The 14,944-nt window shown below is 48.1% G+C and overlaps 1 protein-coding gene across 1 annotated transcript in view; it reads right to left on the bottom strand.

The window, feature by feature from the left end:
• Nucleotides 1-14,944, bottom strand: part of LOC309568832 (ATP-dependent RNA helicase DDX25-like) — a gene marked incomplete at both ends in the record, with an annotated part of 97,507 nt that overhangs the window by 37,055 nt on the left and 45,508 nt on the right. The window contains 2 exons of the mRNA XM_082274618.1: nt 7,198-7,435; nt 10,602-10,779. Of these exons, the coding sequence (XP_082130744.1) occupies nt 7,198-7,435; nt 10,602-10,779 (416 nt within the window). The remainder of the gene's footprint in view (nt 1-7,197; nt 7,436-10,601; nt 10,780-14,944) is intronic.

A 14,944-nucleotide genomic window follows, 5' to 3' on the forward strand; every position in this document is an offset into this window, starting at 1 on the left:
AAGGTATTGGCTGAAACAGATTCCCAGGAAAGGAAAAGCTCCAAACAAATGAAGAAAGGTGAAGATCAGGTGTGCCCAGGAGTAGAAATTAATCCACCAGACAATATAGTGAGAGATGGCTCCTTACCAAATAGCTCTTGCCACTAGATTATAAGTGGCTGAACGCTCATATGAAAGAGATCCTCCAATGTAGTGGAATGGCCAGGCAGGAGCATAGGTCACTCTTCGGGGACAACCAATCATAGGTCGTCACAGGGATATCCAGTGCATAGCCATGGAAATAAAAAGGGGAAACACTCCCATAATGCATTACCTATGTATAACTAATAAAAAGGGATGCACTCACATGTAAAAACTTTGTGAGTGCATCCCTTTGCGGAACAAACAATGACATGCAGCCGCAGCGTTCCTGCAGAACATTCCTCCTCGGATCATGGGTCACCCGGCAGTATGGTGGAGAGCTAATGCTGATGATCCATCCAAACACCAGGGACCAATACGAACTCTCACGCCGTCAGGATAAACCACTACATGTTTCGTGATAACTCACGTCCTCTGGAGGACCTCTGGAGAGCACAGCCGGGAGCCTAGGTCCTTACTCCAGAGTAGACAGATTAAACTGGATTACCTAGAGCAGAGAGGGGGGTTATATACCAAGCCAAGGACGGCCCATTAGCATAGCAAGGTGTTTTTTGATCTGCCTAATTGTACTCCTGGAGGAGGCAATATAACCCAGTAGTTAGGATTTATGGAGCGCTCTGTCCGTCGATGAACAAAAGTTATTTTAGGGCACACAAATGCAACGAATTACCCAATTACTTGGTAAAATAAAAGCTGAAGTTACACCGAGTAGATACCAAAACATGTCCAGCATTAAAACTGTATACCCTATATTTTCCATAGGCGATGCGTTAACCACTTCAATACCAGGCACTTTTAACCCCATTCTGCCCAGGCCAATTTTCAACTTTTAGCGCTGTCACACTTTGAATGACAATTGCATGGTCATGCAATGCCGTACCCATACAAGTTTTTTCACACAACATTGTTTTGCCGTTATTGATTTACCACAGGGTTTATTTTTTGCTAAAATTTTTTGTAAGATCTTACCGTAAAATTATTTTCGCCGAGTCCTGACAGGCGGAGCCACTTCATAGTTTCCTCACAAATGGGTAATGTGCCACCTACAGGAGTATACTAGGCAGTGAAACTATTAGGAAAAAAAAAAAAAAAAAAAGACAACCAACCCCAAAATAGAAGGGTGGGGGTTGCATCTGTCAGGACTCAGAAAATTTTACGGTAAGTTTACAAAAATTTTCCTACGTCCTCTGACAGACGCAGCCACTTCATAGTTTCCTCACAAATGGGATGTACCAAAGAAGTGTAGGCATGAAGGGTGGGAAGAAAAAGCAACCAAAACAAACGATCCATCAAGGCAAGAAAAAAAAAAAAAAAAAAAAAAACGTAGCCAACAGGGCAACATAAGCTCAACCAACAGGAGCTAACCCCAAAACAAAAAATTCACCCCATGAAGAGAAAATCATGCATCTTCAGCAAACAGCAGCCTGCAAAACCTTGCGGTCAAAAGGAAGCATCCAAGGATGCCATCAAATCAATCTTGTAGAATTTTGTAAAAGTGTGTACGGACGACCAGGTCACCGCTTTACACACCTGAGCCAAAGAAGCCTGATGGCGAAAAGCCCAAGAGGTACTCCGTGCTCTAGTAGAATGTGCCCTCACAGGGAAAGCAGGCACCTGACCCATTACTGAATAGGCCTGAACAATAGTCTGCCTGACCCATTTGGAAATGGTTGCAGAGGACGCAGCCAAACCCTTTACGAGATCCCTCAGGAAGGACAAACCGGGAATCAGACGTCCAAAAAGATTCCATCTCCAACAGGTAAACCGTGACCGCCCAACCACATCCAGTGAATGCAGAACAAATTCCTTGGGATGCTTGAGCTTCGCACAAAGTGAAGGCAAAATATCGTCATTGAGGTGGAAAGACACCACCTTTAGGTAGAAAAGATTGGCTGGTTGGGCTGCAAAACAACCTTATCCCTATGAACGACCAGAGGAGGCGAACGGCAAGACAGAGCCGCCAACTCCGACACCCTGCGAGCAGAGGTGATAGCCACCAGAAAGGCAACTTTCTGGGACAGCAAACAGCCATGGCCAAAAACCTGACCTTTAAATCGTGCCCAAAGCTAAACAATACTCCACAGCTTTCTGCAAGAAAGCCAAGACACTCGCCACCAAAAAAAAGAGTGAGGATGCAACCCGTGCGACTCCAGGCAATGTAAATGTGGTAAATCTGCCTGGAGGTAGCTTGCCGAGGTATCCACAAGGTAGGAATCATAGCATCAGAGAGACCTGTCTCCCAACAGCGAAGCCGTTAAAGCCAGAGACCACAAAGCAGGATGGAAAAATCAGCCCTTGAGACTGCAGATCTGCCCTCAGTGGCAACTGCCAGGGAGGCTCGACGAACATCCATACGAGGTCTGCGGACCAAAACCAGTGAGGCCAGTCTGGGGCCACCAGAATCACCTGCACATTGTCCAACGCCAATCTGCAAAGGAACTCAAACAGCTGAATAGGGGGGAATGTATAAATCAACCGATACCGGTGCCAAGGCACCACCAACGTGGCCGCAGCATCTGCCAGAGGCTCTCAAGCCCTGGCCACAAACCTATCCACCGCCCTGTTGAGACGAGCCGAGAACAGATCAACTTCCGGTATCCCCCTCCGGACACAGGAAAGAAAACTCCTCCGGATGCAGGGATCAAACTCCCTGATCCAAGGACTGTCCCTTGATGATCGTTGCAAGCCACGGCTGTTGCATTATCAGACTGCACCCAAACAAGGAGACCGTGCAGCCGAAACGTCCAATGGAGCAGGCACAGTTTGGTCGCCCCGAGCTCCAGGACATGAGCAGTAAAGATCGATCGACAGATCGCAAACAGGGTCTGGTGACAACCCGCTCTCAACAGGAAATTGTCCAGATGCCTGAGGATCGCAATCCCTTTGTGCAGGAACAAGGTCAAGACTGTTCCTGGGCACCGGGAACAGGGGTGAAGAAAGGAAAAAAACCCCGAAACCTTTCCTGCCTAGGAACCGGCACCACCACTCCCTGCGCAAGCGGACCCCGTACCACCTCCCTGGGATCCGACAAACGATAGAGATAAACTGAGACATGGTGGAAAGAACCTGTCTGCTGGGTGAGACCGAAATACGGCCTGAAACCCTGAACAAATTCGTTTGTGAACCCATGAGTCCTGAACCAGAGATGCCCAGGGTTCCGGAAGGCAACGCAGACGTCCCCCCACCCCCAAATCGGGTGTAGGTGTCGCTTCATGCAGAGGAGGAATCGTCCACGGAACCAGATTGGCTAGTCTCGGGGTCATCCGACCAAGCCTTGTCCTCTCTGGAGGCTCTGAACGGCTTTCCTTTTTCCTGCGCCCGAGGCACACAAAAGCCCCCGGTGAGCCTTGAAGGAAGGTCCCTGGCTTACCTCGGGGTGCCTTACCTTTCGCGGAATGGGGAAGTAGCGTATTCTTACAGCCTGTTAGGCCCTTGATTAGCTCATCCAAGGAGTCGCCAAAGAGCATTCCCCCAAAAAGGGGAGACCAGACACCGCCGACCAGCTCTTCAGCCAGACCATGCGGCGAATGGCAATCCCCCACCGCAGAAAATCTTGCGACCAGGGGAGCCTCCTCCAGGGCCACGTCACAGATACACCATGGCCTGGGCCATTTGACCCGTGAGCTCAATGAGTCAGGGGAACTGACTCCACCAGCAGGTTTCTCTTAAGCACCTTAACCCCATTGCGTGACTGTCAGAGACCAGCACGGAAGCTAACACAGGCTTAGGAGCGAGCCACCCTCCAAGTGCAGGTGGCAGGAAAGATTCCATGCGCCTGTCCACCCAGGTCCTTAAACACCAAGGAGTCCTCCACGGGAACCACCGTGGATTTATTCAACCAGGAAACAGTGTGGTCCATCTTAGGGGACACTGTCCAGTGATTGGAAACTGAGTCTGCAAAGGGGTAGCAGCGCTGAAAACGCTTAGGCACCACCAGCGTGTGCTTAATGCGCCGCCATTGCTCATTCACGATCTTGTGAAACTCCTCGGGGCAAAGGAAAACCTGACACGACTGCTGGGCTTTGCGGGAGCCGAAGACAACCCTCCTTCCTGATTGTGTGGGCTCATCATTATGCAAAGTCTCCCTGAGAGCGAACCAGTACTTCTACCAAAGCACGGTTCGGCGCTGCAGCTGAGGACTCCTCCTCCAAGTGTGAGGACACGGATCCCTCAGGGAGGGCAGTGTCCGTGGCAACCACTTCAGGCTCTAAATCAGAAGATACAGGGCAGCGACCGTTTTTGAAAAGGAACTGCTGACATGACAAGATCAACTTTGGACGCCAGAGTTTCAATAGCTGCAGACAGATGCTAGGGAAGGAGATCCGGATGCACAAACCAGATCAGTGGGGAAATTTTCACTCTGGGACTCCCATGTTGGCAATTAGACAAAGGCAAACTGGCCCTTTAAATCCGCAATAGCGGTCTGCACCGCTAAACCGCTGGAGTCCCCCTTTAGCTAGCAGAAAAAACTGATAATCGTTAAATGTGTCTGAAGAATGCCCAAGAAGACTAAAGACCCCCTTACTGTGCCAGAACAGGATTAGCAGCTGCTCTCCACGCTGTCTGCAGCAAGTGAAAACTCCTGGGAGGAAGTGAACTAATATCACTAAAGGCCGAAACTCCCACAGCCACAAAAACATGGTGCCATAAGTATAGGAAAGGCACAAGGAAAATGGCTGCTACCCATATAGTGCCCAAAAACGGCACCAAACACACAGCAAGGCAGAAAATGGCTGCTGCCCTTACATTGATGCAGCCTGGCTGCCAACACCCAAAATGGCGGCCGAACACGACGCCAGCAATCAGGAGCCCAGGGAACAAGGCCACTGTTGGAATCCACCACAGGGAACCCCCCCAGGAAAAGGTAGTAGCCATACAACCCCCCCCCCCCCCCAAGGCGCTAGATGCTGATATAGCACCCCCATTAGGAGCGGGAAGGGCAGGACCCGTCCTTACAGGCCAGGGGGGTCTTACAGGGACCGCAGCTCTGACATCCCTAGGAGTGGGCCCAGATCTCCCTCCACCGATGATTGTCCCAGGGACACAGGGGGGCACAGTAACACTTACCATAGCAAGGACCGCGAGCTCCGCGGCAGCTCGCCTCCCACCCTGAGTGGGGGTGCCGATAACCAAGAAAGGTACGCTGCGACCAGGGCGTTCCAGGGTGATGTTTTCCAGCGAAAACCTCTGTTCGCAGGCTCGTCCAACCGTCGGGGCACCGTCGTGGCGATGTCTGGGCGGACCACAACCTGCTCACACTGGTTGGCCAGGCTGGGAGACCATAAGGATCTAGATATCCAGTGCAAAACCCCAGCCCGGCTGTCGCTTATAGTTCACCAGGAGGATCCCCCTGACACTAGCTAGTGATAGTGAGTAAAGAAAAAACATTTTGCAAAGAAAGTAAAAAACAGACTGGAGTCCCAGCAGGGAAACCTAGGTCCTACTCCTAAACTAGGCAGCGAGAAACTGATTAGTAAGCATGTGTCTGGGGTAGTGTCTGGGGTAATGTCTGAGGGGACAGCCCCTAAGCGTGTGTCTAGTGAAAAGTTTTTCTAATAGTTTCACTGCCTAGTCTACTCCTGTAGGTGGCAAATTACCCATTTTCTTCCGATGTCATTTTTGTGACGAAACGTATCAAGTCCACATGCACACTACCATGTTCTGGACCCGCTCTGAAACGCACGCCGCTTGTTACACTTCCGGGAGCGGCGCGGCTCTCTACACAGGCTATAGGTGACCGCGGGGGAACCCGCTAGACCACGAGAGACAGTGCGGGTCTAACTTAATTCTGAACTTTGTCTGCTGTGATTGCTATGCTTGTTTTGTCCTCTGAGACCACCTACAGGAATTCCAACTACTGGGACAAAAGGCACCTGGCCCACAGAGATTCCAAAGCTGTATCTGATCTTTTGTTGACATAAGCCAAAGATTAACTCCATCTGGTGAGTCTGCATTTTTTTCCACTGTGCGGTGTTCGGAGGGGGCCAACACAACATAGTTACAACGATTGGTATGTATGCATGTATGTATGTATGCATGCATGCATGTATGCATGCATGCAGGTATATATCTATACATCGATAGACTATTCAGCAGTTTTAGCAAATAGTGATTATGCATGTGAATGTCCATATATTTACTTAAACACTTTTTTGGGACAAGAGCACTTTGATTGTGAATTACCATTTCATTTATTGCACTTACTATTAAGCATTATAATCGGTTTGGATTAATTTATGCACTTGCAGTTTGCACAGTATTCATATATAGTGAAGCACTTTATACACTAGGAGGATTTAGCGCTACCTTTGCATATTTAAAATTATTTGTGGTATATAATTGGCTGGCGCTGTGTTTGAACAATCACAACTGTATAAAATTGATACATACACAAAAATACATTTTCAATGCGCTATTTGCACTTCATGGAGTAACAGTTCTATCAACAGCACAACACTATTTTGTTAAAAAATAAAATAAAAAACGGAGCTGAAGGGGTGCAGTTGTAAACCGAGGATTATCCTTTTGCCCATAGGAGCGCATTGCTGTCCCATTTTTTCATCCGGCAATGGAGGGATGAAAAATTGACATATGAAATGCCCATGTGAAAAAGGGCCTTCGGGGGTTTAATGCCCCTCCAATCCCAGTTGCAAAGTCGGCAGGCAGAGAAAGCAGCCCCAAAGGGTTGGGGGGCATAGATCAGTGGCAGGAGGTGGAGAGGCTGAAAGGCAGAGATCAGAAGGGGAAGGGGGGAGGGACACATTTTAGGTGGAAATCTCTCGGAGTAGCTTGTTAGCCACTATTTAGATCTACCCGTTTGCTCAGCCGAGTCTGCTGAACAGTTTTGCAATAACCAGGAGCTTATAGTGGATGGAGGAATGTCAAGTCTGTACAGCGTACAGACCTGGCCAGCTGGAAGTAGTACTGTAGGTCCGTATGGACCTGGAAGCAAAAGGGTTAAAAAACAATCATTTTGAAAGTGAGAACAGTAAAAAATAAATACATTTTAAAAATAAATACAAGGTAAAAAGGAAAAAAAAAAAAAGTAAATCTTACCCTGCAAAACACTATCGCTTGAGCAATGGTGATTACGCCATAAATGTTTCGCAGTGCGTTATATTTTTCTTCGTTGTCCTCACAGGCATCATAAAATTGCAGAATGTTGTCCAGGGTCATTTCTTCTTTCTTCAGCTTTATGATGTTAGGACTAGGCACAAGCCTCTCAGCAAAACACCACACAGTCTCCTCAAAGGTAGCAGAAAACAGGAGCATTTGGCACGTCTGTGGCATTACTCTGTGGTGGGGGAAAAAAAAAAACACCAAGTTATTACCTGTTAACTTGCTTTCCAGGAATCTTCCAGGACAGTCTTATGAGAGTGGCTCCTCCCACCTAGCACAGGAAACAAATCCATTAGTATAAAAAGACAGGCATGATCCCTCAGTAATAAATAACCAAAGGCTTAACCTGTACACCCCCTAATACCATTACAAAATCATAGGGTGGGAACAGTGCCGTCCTGGAGGATTCCTGTAAATCAAGTTAACAGGCAATTTTCCCAAGTTATCTTCCAGGACGGCCTTATGAAAGTGACATAAAAAAATACCCGATAGAGGGACTACTGCCTGAAGCCCTTTTCTCCCAAAAGCCTGTTCAATTGCTGACAGAAGGTCCAGACAGTAGGGTCTTCCATAGTCTAAAAACTTGATAAGGTTTGCCAATTTACAGATCTGGATAGGGGGTAGCCACCGTTTTCCCTGCCAAGAGGTGGCTAAGGCTCTAGTGGAATGTGTTCTAAGCTTAGTTGGAGCTGGCAGTCGTGCTATGGAAAAGGCTTGGTCAATAGCGGATTTCATCCATCTCGCAATCGTGGTTTTTGAGTCGCCTAGTCCTTTCCTGGGACCTGAGTAAAGCACAGATTGAGTACCTTTCTCTATTCTTTAGTTCTTTCAATATAGCATAACAGGTATCTCCTGACATCCAACTTGTGAAAATTCTCTTATAAATTGCTTACTTGCCAATTGCGTCCTGCCAATAGGTCCCAAGGGGGAAACCACTTCTGCTGAGGAGGTCTCTTCCTTGAAACAAACTAGAGTATGATCCGCTAATCTTAGATCTAGGAAACTGGATAATGCCACCACTTGCACTTTTAGGGTGTTGGGTGCAAGAGCTAAATAAGTACCATCCTGTAAAAAAATCAGTACGGCTGGAATAATAGACCCGAAAATCCTGTCTTTCCTTCCTCCAGCTGCAGAACATTCCCCAAATTTGAGTAAAATTAAATTTGTGGAATTTTTCCCTACTTTCCAATATGGTGCAGATCACTTCCTGACAGACCTTTGCTTTAACCGCTCTCTCAGTAGCCAAACTGTCAAGAGAAAGACAGCCCACAAGGGTGGCGCAATTGACCTTGAACCAGCAAGTCCTTCCTTACTGGAAGCTTCCAAGGGTTTGAGATTGAGAGGTTCTGGAGAGCAGGAAACCAGGTTATCTTTGGCCAAAACGGGGCTATCGCGATGACCTTGGCTGTTTGGATCTTCTGTAAGACTTTCGGAATGAGCCTGAAGGGAAGAAGCTTGCCTGACCAGGGGTGGGCGAACGCATCCAAACCTAAACTGCTCGAAAACCTGTGCATCGAGAAGAATTTGCATTTTTTTGGAGGAAGCAAAAGGCCACCCCCCCCGCAAAACCACAGTTTTGAGCAATCAAGAGTGAACACTTCTTGGTTCAGACTCAATTCTGTATGCAAGGTCTGTTCTCTGCTCAGAAAATCTGGTAGCAAGTATAATTTCCCTTTGATGTGTATTGCTGCAAGGGAAAGCACATTCTCCTTTTCCCAGCAAAAATTATTATCCCAGCTAGTTCCCTGAGGATTGCTGAACGTGTGCTTGTTTGTCGATCCAGGAAACCGCAGCGATATCATCCAAAAGGATTAATAATTTCCCCTTATGCTGGATGCGCAAGTGCGCAGAGGTTCCCAGATCACCCTCAGTTCTCACATTGGAAGAATTCTTGGCCCAAGACTAATCCCTTCCAATTTCCCTTGCGCTACCTGGTGACCCATGTGGGCTCCTCAACCCCACGCACTTGTGTTTGTTGGGATTAATGGATCCACCCGTGTCCTGCAACATATCCCAGAGACAGATTCCTTTCTAGCAATCACAACTGTAAGGATTCCTTCACTGGACTCGGCAGGGTCACAAGATAGTTTAGTGATTGTTGGTGACCATCCAATCCTGATAACCTGAACCTCTGAAGAGCTCTCATACGAGTCTGGGCCCAAGTCACTGCAGGAATCGCTGCGGTCAGCAAGTCCTAACAATTTCATTATCTTTCTGATGGACATTGTGGGGTTCAGTATGAGCCTTCTGGTTAAGGAGATTTTTGCCTTTAGGGAATACACTATATAACCCAAGAAAATAATTGAGCAGGGAGAAAATGCGACTTTAAGAGTCGTATTTAAAAGTCATGTTAAAAAGAAATTTCTAATTCCGTAGCAGTTTTTGTGAACAAGAGCAGGTCCTCTAGATACAGTATTATAAAGATCCCTCCTGTCCTCAAGGTCTGAAATGCTTCCTTGGAAATAAGATTGCCCGATTGACATTTTACTGCAAACCTGAGAAATATTTCAGTTTTCTCTGATGGAAATGTGTAAATTAGCATTCTTCAGGTCTATTGTGGCCATGAATGCCGTCTGCGTCAGTTCTTCTGTCGTAAAGATTGTTTCCATCTTAATTTTTTTGTATTTGACTGTTGGAACATTTGCAGGTTGAGGATCAGTCTGAATTTTCCTGACCGTTTCTTCCTTAGAAAGATCGGGGAGTATCAACCCCCTCTGCTTTCCCTTTGAGATAAGGAAGATATGACTCCTTGGTCCATTTCTTGGAGCAGATTTGTCATGGCAGCTGCCATGTTTACATTCCCACTGGGATAGGCAGGACCCCAGTCTCCCTCCTACCCAGCAAGGAGAGTCATTGCCCTTTTTATTTAGGCTGCATGAGATTAAACAAATTCCCTTTGCATATTGCCATGGCTTCTTTTGCTCTTGCTTGCTACCTTCTTTAGGTCTCATTTTCTTGAAAGGACAAAACCCTCTCTGGGTATTGCTGTTTTGGGGACAGGAAAACTTCACTTCCTGTCTGATGAATGGTCCCAAGATAAGAATAAAACAAATTCCATTTAAGAAAAAAAAAAAAAGCTAGGACCAGAGAGCCCAGCCCAGCAAGGAACTTGGTCCTTACTGCTGACTAGGCAGAAAAAAAAAAAAAAAACTTGAGTGCCTACAGAAGAAGTGGGTGGATATCCCCTGGGACTGCCCTATGGGCGTGGTAATTTTTCATGCCTAGTGTCATGCAGTATAATACATCGGTCAAGATAATCTGCAGCTGTGTGTCAATAAACAAAAGAGACCTCCTATTGTAAACTCAGCGGAATGGTATTTAAAATGCAAACCTGTACACACCTCTTCACACGCAGGCTATGATCAGAATAGCCCTGAACTCCAATCATCACATCGGCTTCATCCAGCACAAAGACACATATATTCTCTGGAGTCACAAGCTTCAGCTTTAAGCACCAATCCATGACGGTTCCCGGGGTCCCGACAATAATCTGTGCCTCTATCTTTGTGCCCTTAGCCGCTGAGTAAAACAGAATAATTTCATGGGTTGCATTTAATATTTAAGCCTATGCCATAAATCTACAATTACATTGCCTATCAACAATAACCTGGTATCAAATGCTCATCTTGATGCATATTAAAAAAACATAAAAGGTTTACCCTCCAAGTCCAGCATTTCTTATTTTTGGGTAGAGGTAAAATGGGGGAAGGATCAGAATCCCTAGTTTTTACTGCCATTCTAGAGGACTTAACAGGATTTTATTACTTACCGTAAAATCCCGCAACACCTATGGGCAGTCCTAGCTGCTACAGGCATCCAATTTAGTAACGAGCAGTATCAGAAGTAACAAACTCAGGTAAATGAACACAGAAAGGGATTTTACAGAAAAAACAAAAAAAAACAACAGGTCAACAGGAGTTAACAAGAACACAGGAGCCCAACTGGAAATACCCCCCCCCCCCCCCAAGAGGAAACAGACCCCTCAAACCGCTGCCTGAAAAACCTTGCGAACAAAACAAGCATCCAAAGATGCCAAGACATCCACTTTGTAATCCTTGGTTTACAGACGACCAGGTAGACGCTGCAAACTTGACACCTGTTGACGGAAGGCCCAAAAGGTACTAAGCCCCGCAGTAGAATGCACCATTACAGGAAAAAAGGAGGAACCTGACCATCAATGGTGTAGGCCTCAACCACCATCTGCCTTGGTCCACCTGGAAATGTTAGCAAGAGTGTGCAGTCAGCCCCTTCCTTGGCCTGTCTGATGTCCACCCTCCAAAAAAGGACTCAACACCTAGTGGAAGATCAGTCCTTGGGATAGCAGATCCTACCTGAGAGGCACAGTCTCCAAAGGGCATCAGTGACCAGTCACATCACTTCAGTGTACCAGGGTCAGCTGGGCCAATCCGGGGCCACCAGAATGACCGGAAGCCTTCTGCTCCATCCTGCACAATAGGCAGGGAAGAAGCTTGAGAGGAAGGAAAATGTAAAGGAGATATTGGCTCCAAGGTGCCACAAGGGCTTCTATAGCATCTGCTAGGGGTCCTGCAACCTTGCCACAAACCAACACCTTTCTGTTCAGCTAAGATGCCAAAAAGATCCACATCAGGAGTGCCCCACCGCAGACAGTTGATGAAACCTGTCCAGATGCAGGGACCACTCTCCTTGATCCAGTGTCTGCCACTAATAATCCGCCTGCCAAGTTGTCTATGCCTGGGATGTGCACAACGGAGAGCACCGGCACGTAGCGTCCCACCCACCTGAGAAAGCCGGAAGCCTCCAGAGCTGCCATCACACTCCCCCTTCCGCCTTGGTGATTAACGTAAGCAAATACCGTGGCATTGCCCAACTGGATCCGGACCTGGGTGACCACGGAGACGCTTCGTCCTCCAAACACAGCCTGATCGCCCCAAGTTCCAGGACATTCATTGGCATCTGGAATCCTCTGGCGTCCAGTGATCCTGAGCCAAGCCCAGCCTCAGGACTCCTTCCCATCCGGATCGGCTGGTATCTGTCGCGGCCACTGTCCAAGGAAAAATTGAATTTTTGTAAAATCTTACCTGTAAAGTTCCTTTCTCTGAGTCCTCCGACAGTCGCCGCCTCTTCATAAAAAAACGAAAGGACCCCTGAGAGGGTCTAAAGAAGCATGCTTCGTACCATGAGCAACCAGGACGCGCCTGAGTACCTGCGTCCAATCCGCGACAGCCGGAGCTGCCATAAGTGAAGCAAAAATAGCTTTCAGCACGGAACCGGTAACCAAGTAAGTATGGCGTGCAAGAGACTCCAGCCTCCTGTCCGTGGCATCCCGGAACATCCTCCGCCGGAGTCGCAGTAGATTTATTCAAAAACTGCCACCGCGTGATCCACCGGAGGTGGCACACACCAACGTTCATCAGTAGCGGGTGTGAAAGGATAACGTAGCTTGAACCTACTTGGCACAGCAAAAAGCTTCTATATATTGCGCCATTGTTCCCTAACAGCGCGCTGAAAATCCTCAGTGCAAGGAAAAAACCTGCAATGATTTGAGTCTCCGCTGCATCCCATAAGAGGCCAGGACGGCAGGAGGACATGGTTCATCCTGCAAATGCAGTGTTTGTTTGATAGAAGCAACCAATTCATCCATGAGTGCAAGCTCTTCAGACAAGCCGGGGGGGGAATTATCAACCCCTTCAACTTCTGCCTCCCCTTCAGACCCCACAAGGTCCAGGGACGAGCGGGACCCCGATAAGGTGACCCCAGCCATAGCAGCCCCATCACCATCGCCCTCTGAAGCAGAGGAAATTGAAACTCTGGGCCGTTTTGTGGATTGAGCAGCCACAAGCATCTGCACCTGAGCAGCTAAGTAAGCCACGACAGTAGCCAAATCACCCCCCGCGGGGGGGAGCAGCAGCAGTCCCTTGGCCCCCCACTAAAGTGGGGGGAAATTTGCTTTTCTGAGAATCCATGCCCCCAAAAGTGTAGGGGAAAAAAAAAAAAAAAAAAAAAAAGGAGTACTGCCTCTTTAAGATCGCGGCGAGCTGAGCCCACCGCACGCGCAGCACACACCAACCCCCACAGGGAGAATCACAAAAACATAGGCAAGGAATACAAGAATAAGGAAGATAAAACCTGGAGAGACCACTCATGCTGCTGCACCGATCGCTGTTCTCAGGGAAAGGAAGCGATGTAACACAGACCGCTCCTATAAAGCCTATGGAAGGCTCCACAAACATGGCCGCCGGTGAAGGACTTGCAAAGGCAGAGCATGCAGCACTGACATGTGGCCCGAGCGATCGCCGCCAAAATGGCGGCGCTTGGCGCCAAAAACGCCGCTCCCAGCACACAGAAATGGCCCTCATATGCCTGCAGCTATTAATAAAATGGCGGATCGCAGCAGCGGCCACCGCATGTTGCAAAAAACATGATCCACAGCATGCCCTACAACATACAGCATGTCACACAGAGAATCACACAGTTTGTAACATAGAACAGTGCATAACAGCCCCCCTCCTTGCAGCCCACAGCAGCATCAAACCAGACAGGGAGCCCAATAGTGTGAACAGACATGCAGGGTTACACAGTCCCAGACTGACACCCACTAAACAGACAGGTCCCCACACAGAGTACACTTACCTTCTGAATTGCGTGGGGAACCCGCACAAGCGATCAAGCCACTGCACATGGGACAGGGAGAGTCGCAGCCAGGACGCAGTAGAACTGCGGTGCGAAACCACATGGCGTCCTGTGAGGTAGCCACCTCACCACAGCATCCCTGCAGCGAACAGGGATGGGTCGTTCACATATGCCAGGAAAAATACCTGACTGAACGCTCGATGGCAGGCTGGGAAGCCACTGGCCCACAACCTGCGACCAGGGGGGCCAGCCCGAGACCCAGCCCGCACGATCCTCTTCATCAGAAGAACTAACAAATGCTGACAAAAGTAACAGCTAAGAGAGAAAAAAACTCAAATAAAATCAAAAAGAAGATAAAGGCTGAGACAAAATGCCCCAGCACAGAAACAGCCAGCTAACTCCTTTAAGCTAGACAATGAAACTGAGGTATGGTTACAGGAAGTAGGAGGGTATTGACTGAGGGGACCACCCCCTGGGGGTGGGATATGTTAAAAGCTTTAATATTGACATTCTGTTGCCTAGCTACTCCTACGGAGCAAAGGTCAATTACCCCATTGTGACGAATATGAAGAGGCAGCGACTGTCGGAGGATGTAAGAGAAATTCCGTTTTCTCTTACGTCCTCCGACAGTTGCCGCCTCCTCCAAGTCATCACAATTGGGATGTCCCAAAGCAGTATAGACATGAGGGGTGGGAGACGCAACCGTAGAAAAGGCAACGCACTACCCACATCAGAGAAAGGAATCTTACATGCACTGTAAGAACCAACTGGGCAACAGCAAAAAAAACAATGCTCAACAGGAGCAACAGCCCAGGAAAGCAAATGCCAACAGCCAGGGACCCAGAGAAAAAAAAAAATCAAGGGTCCATCATGGCACAGCCGCACTGAGAACTTTGCAGCCAAAAGAAGCATCAGCTGATGCCAGAACGTCTACTTTGTAGAACTTGGAAAAGGAGTGCACCGACGACCAAGTCGCCGCCTTGCACACCTGGGCCACCGAGGCCCGATGCCAATAGGCCCAGGAAGTACTCAAAGACCTGTTAGAGTGCGCCTTAACAGGGAAGGGCAGAAC

This window comes from Pelophylax lessonae (genome assembly GCF_965119305.1).
Source record: "Pelophylax lessonae genome assembly, chromosome: 12".
Taxonomy (NCBI): Eukaryota; Metazoa; Chordata; class Amphibia; order Anura; family Ranidae; genus Pelophylax; species Pelophylax lessonae.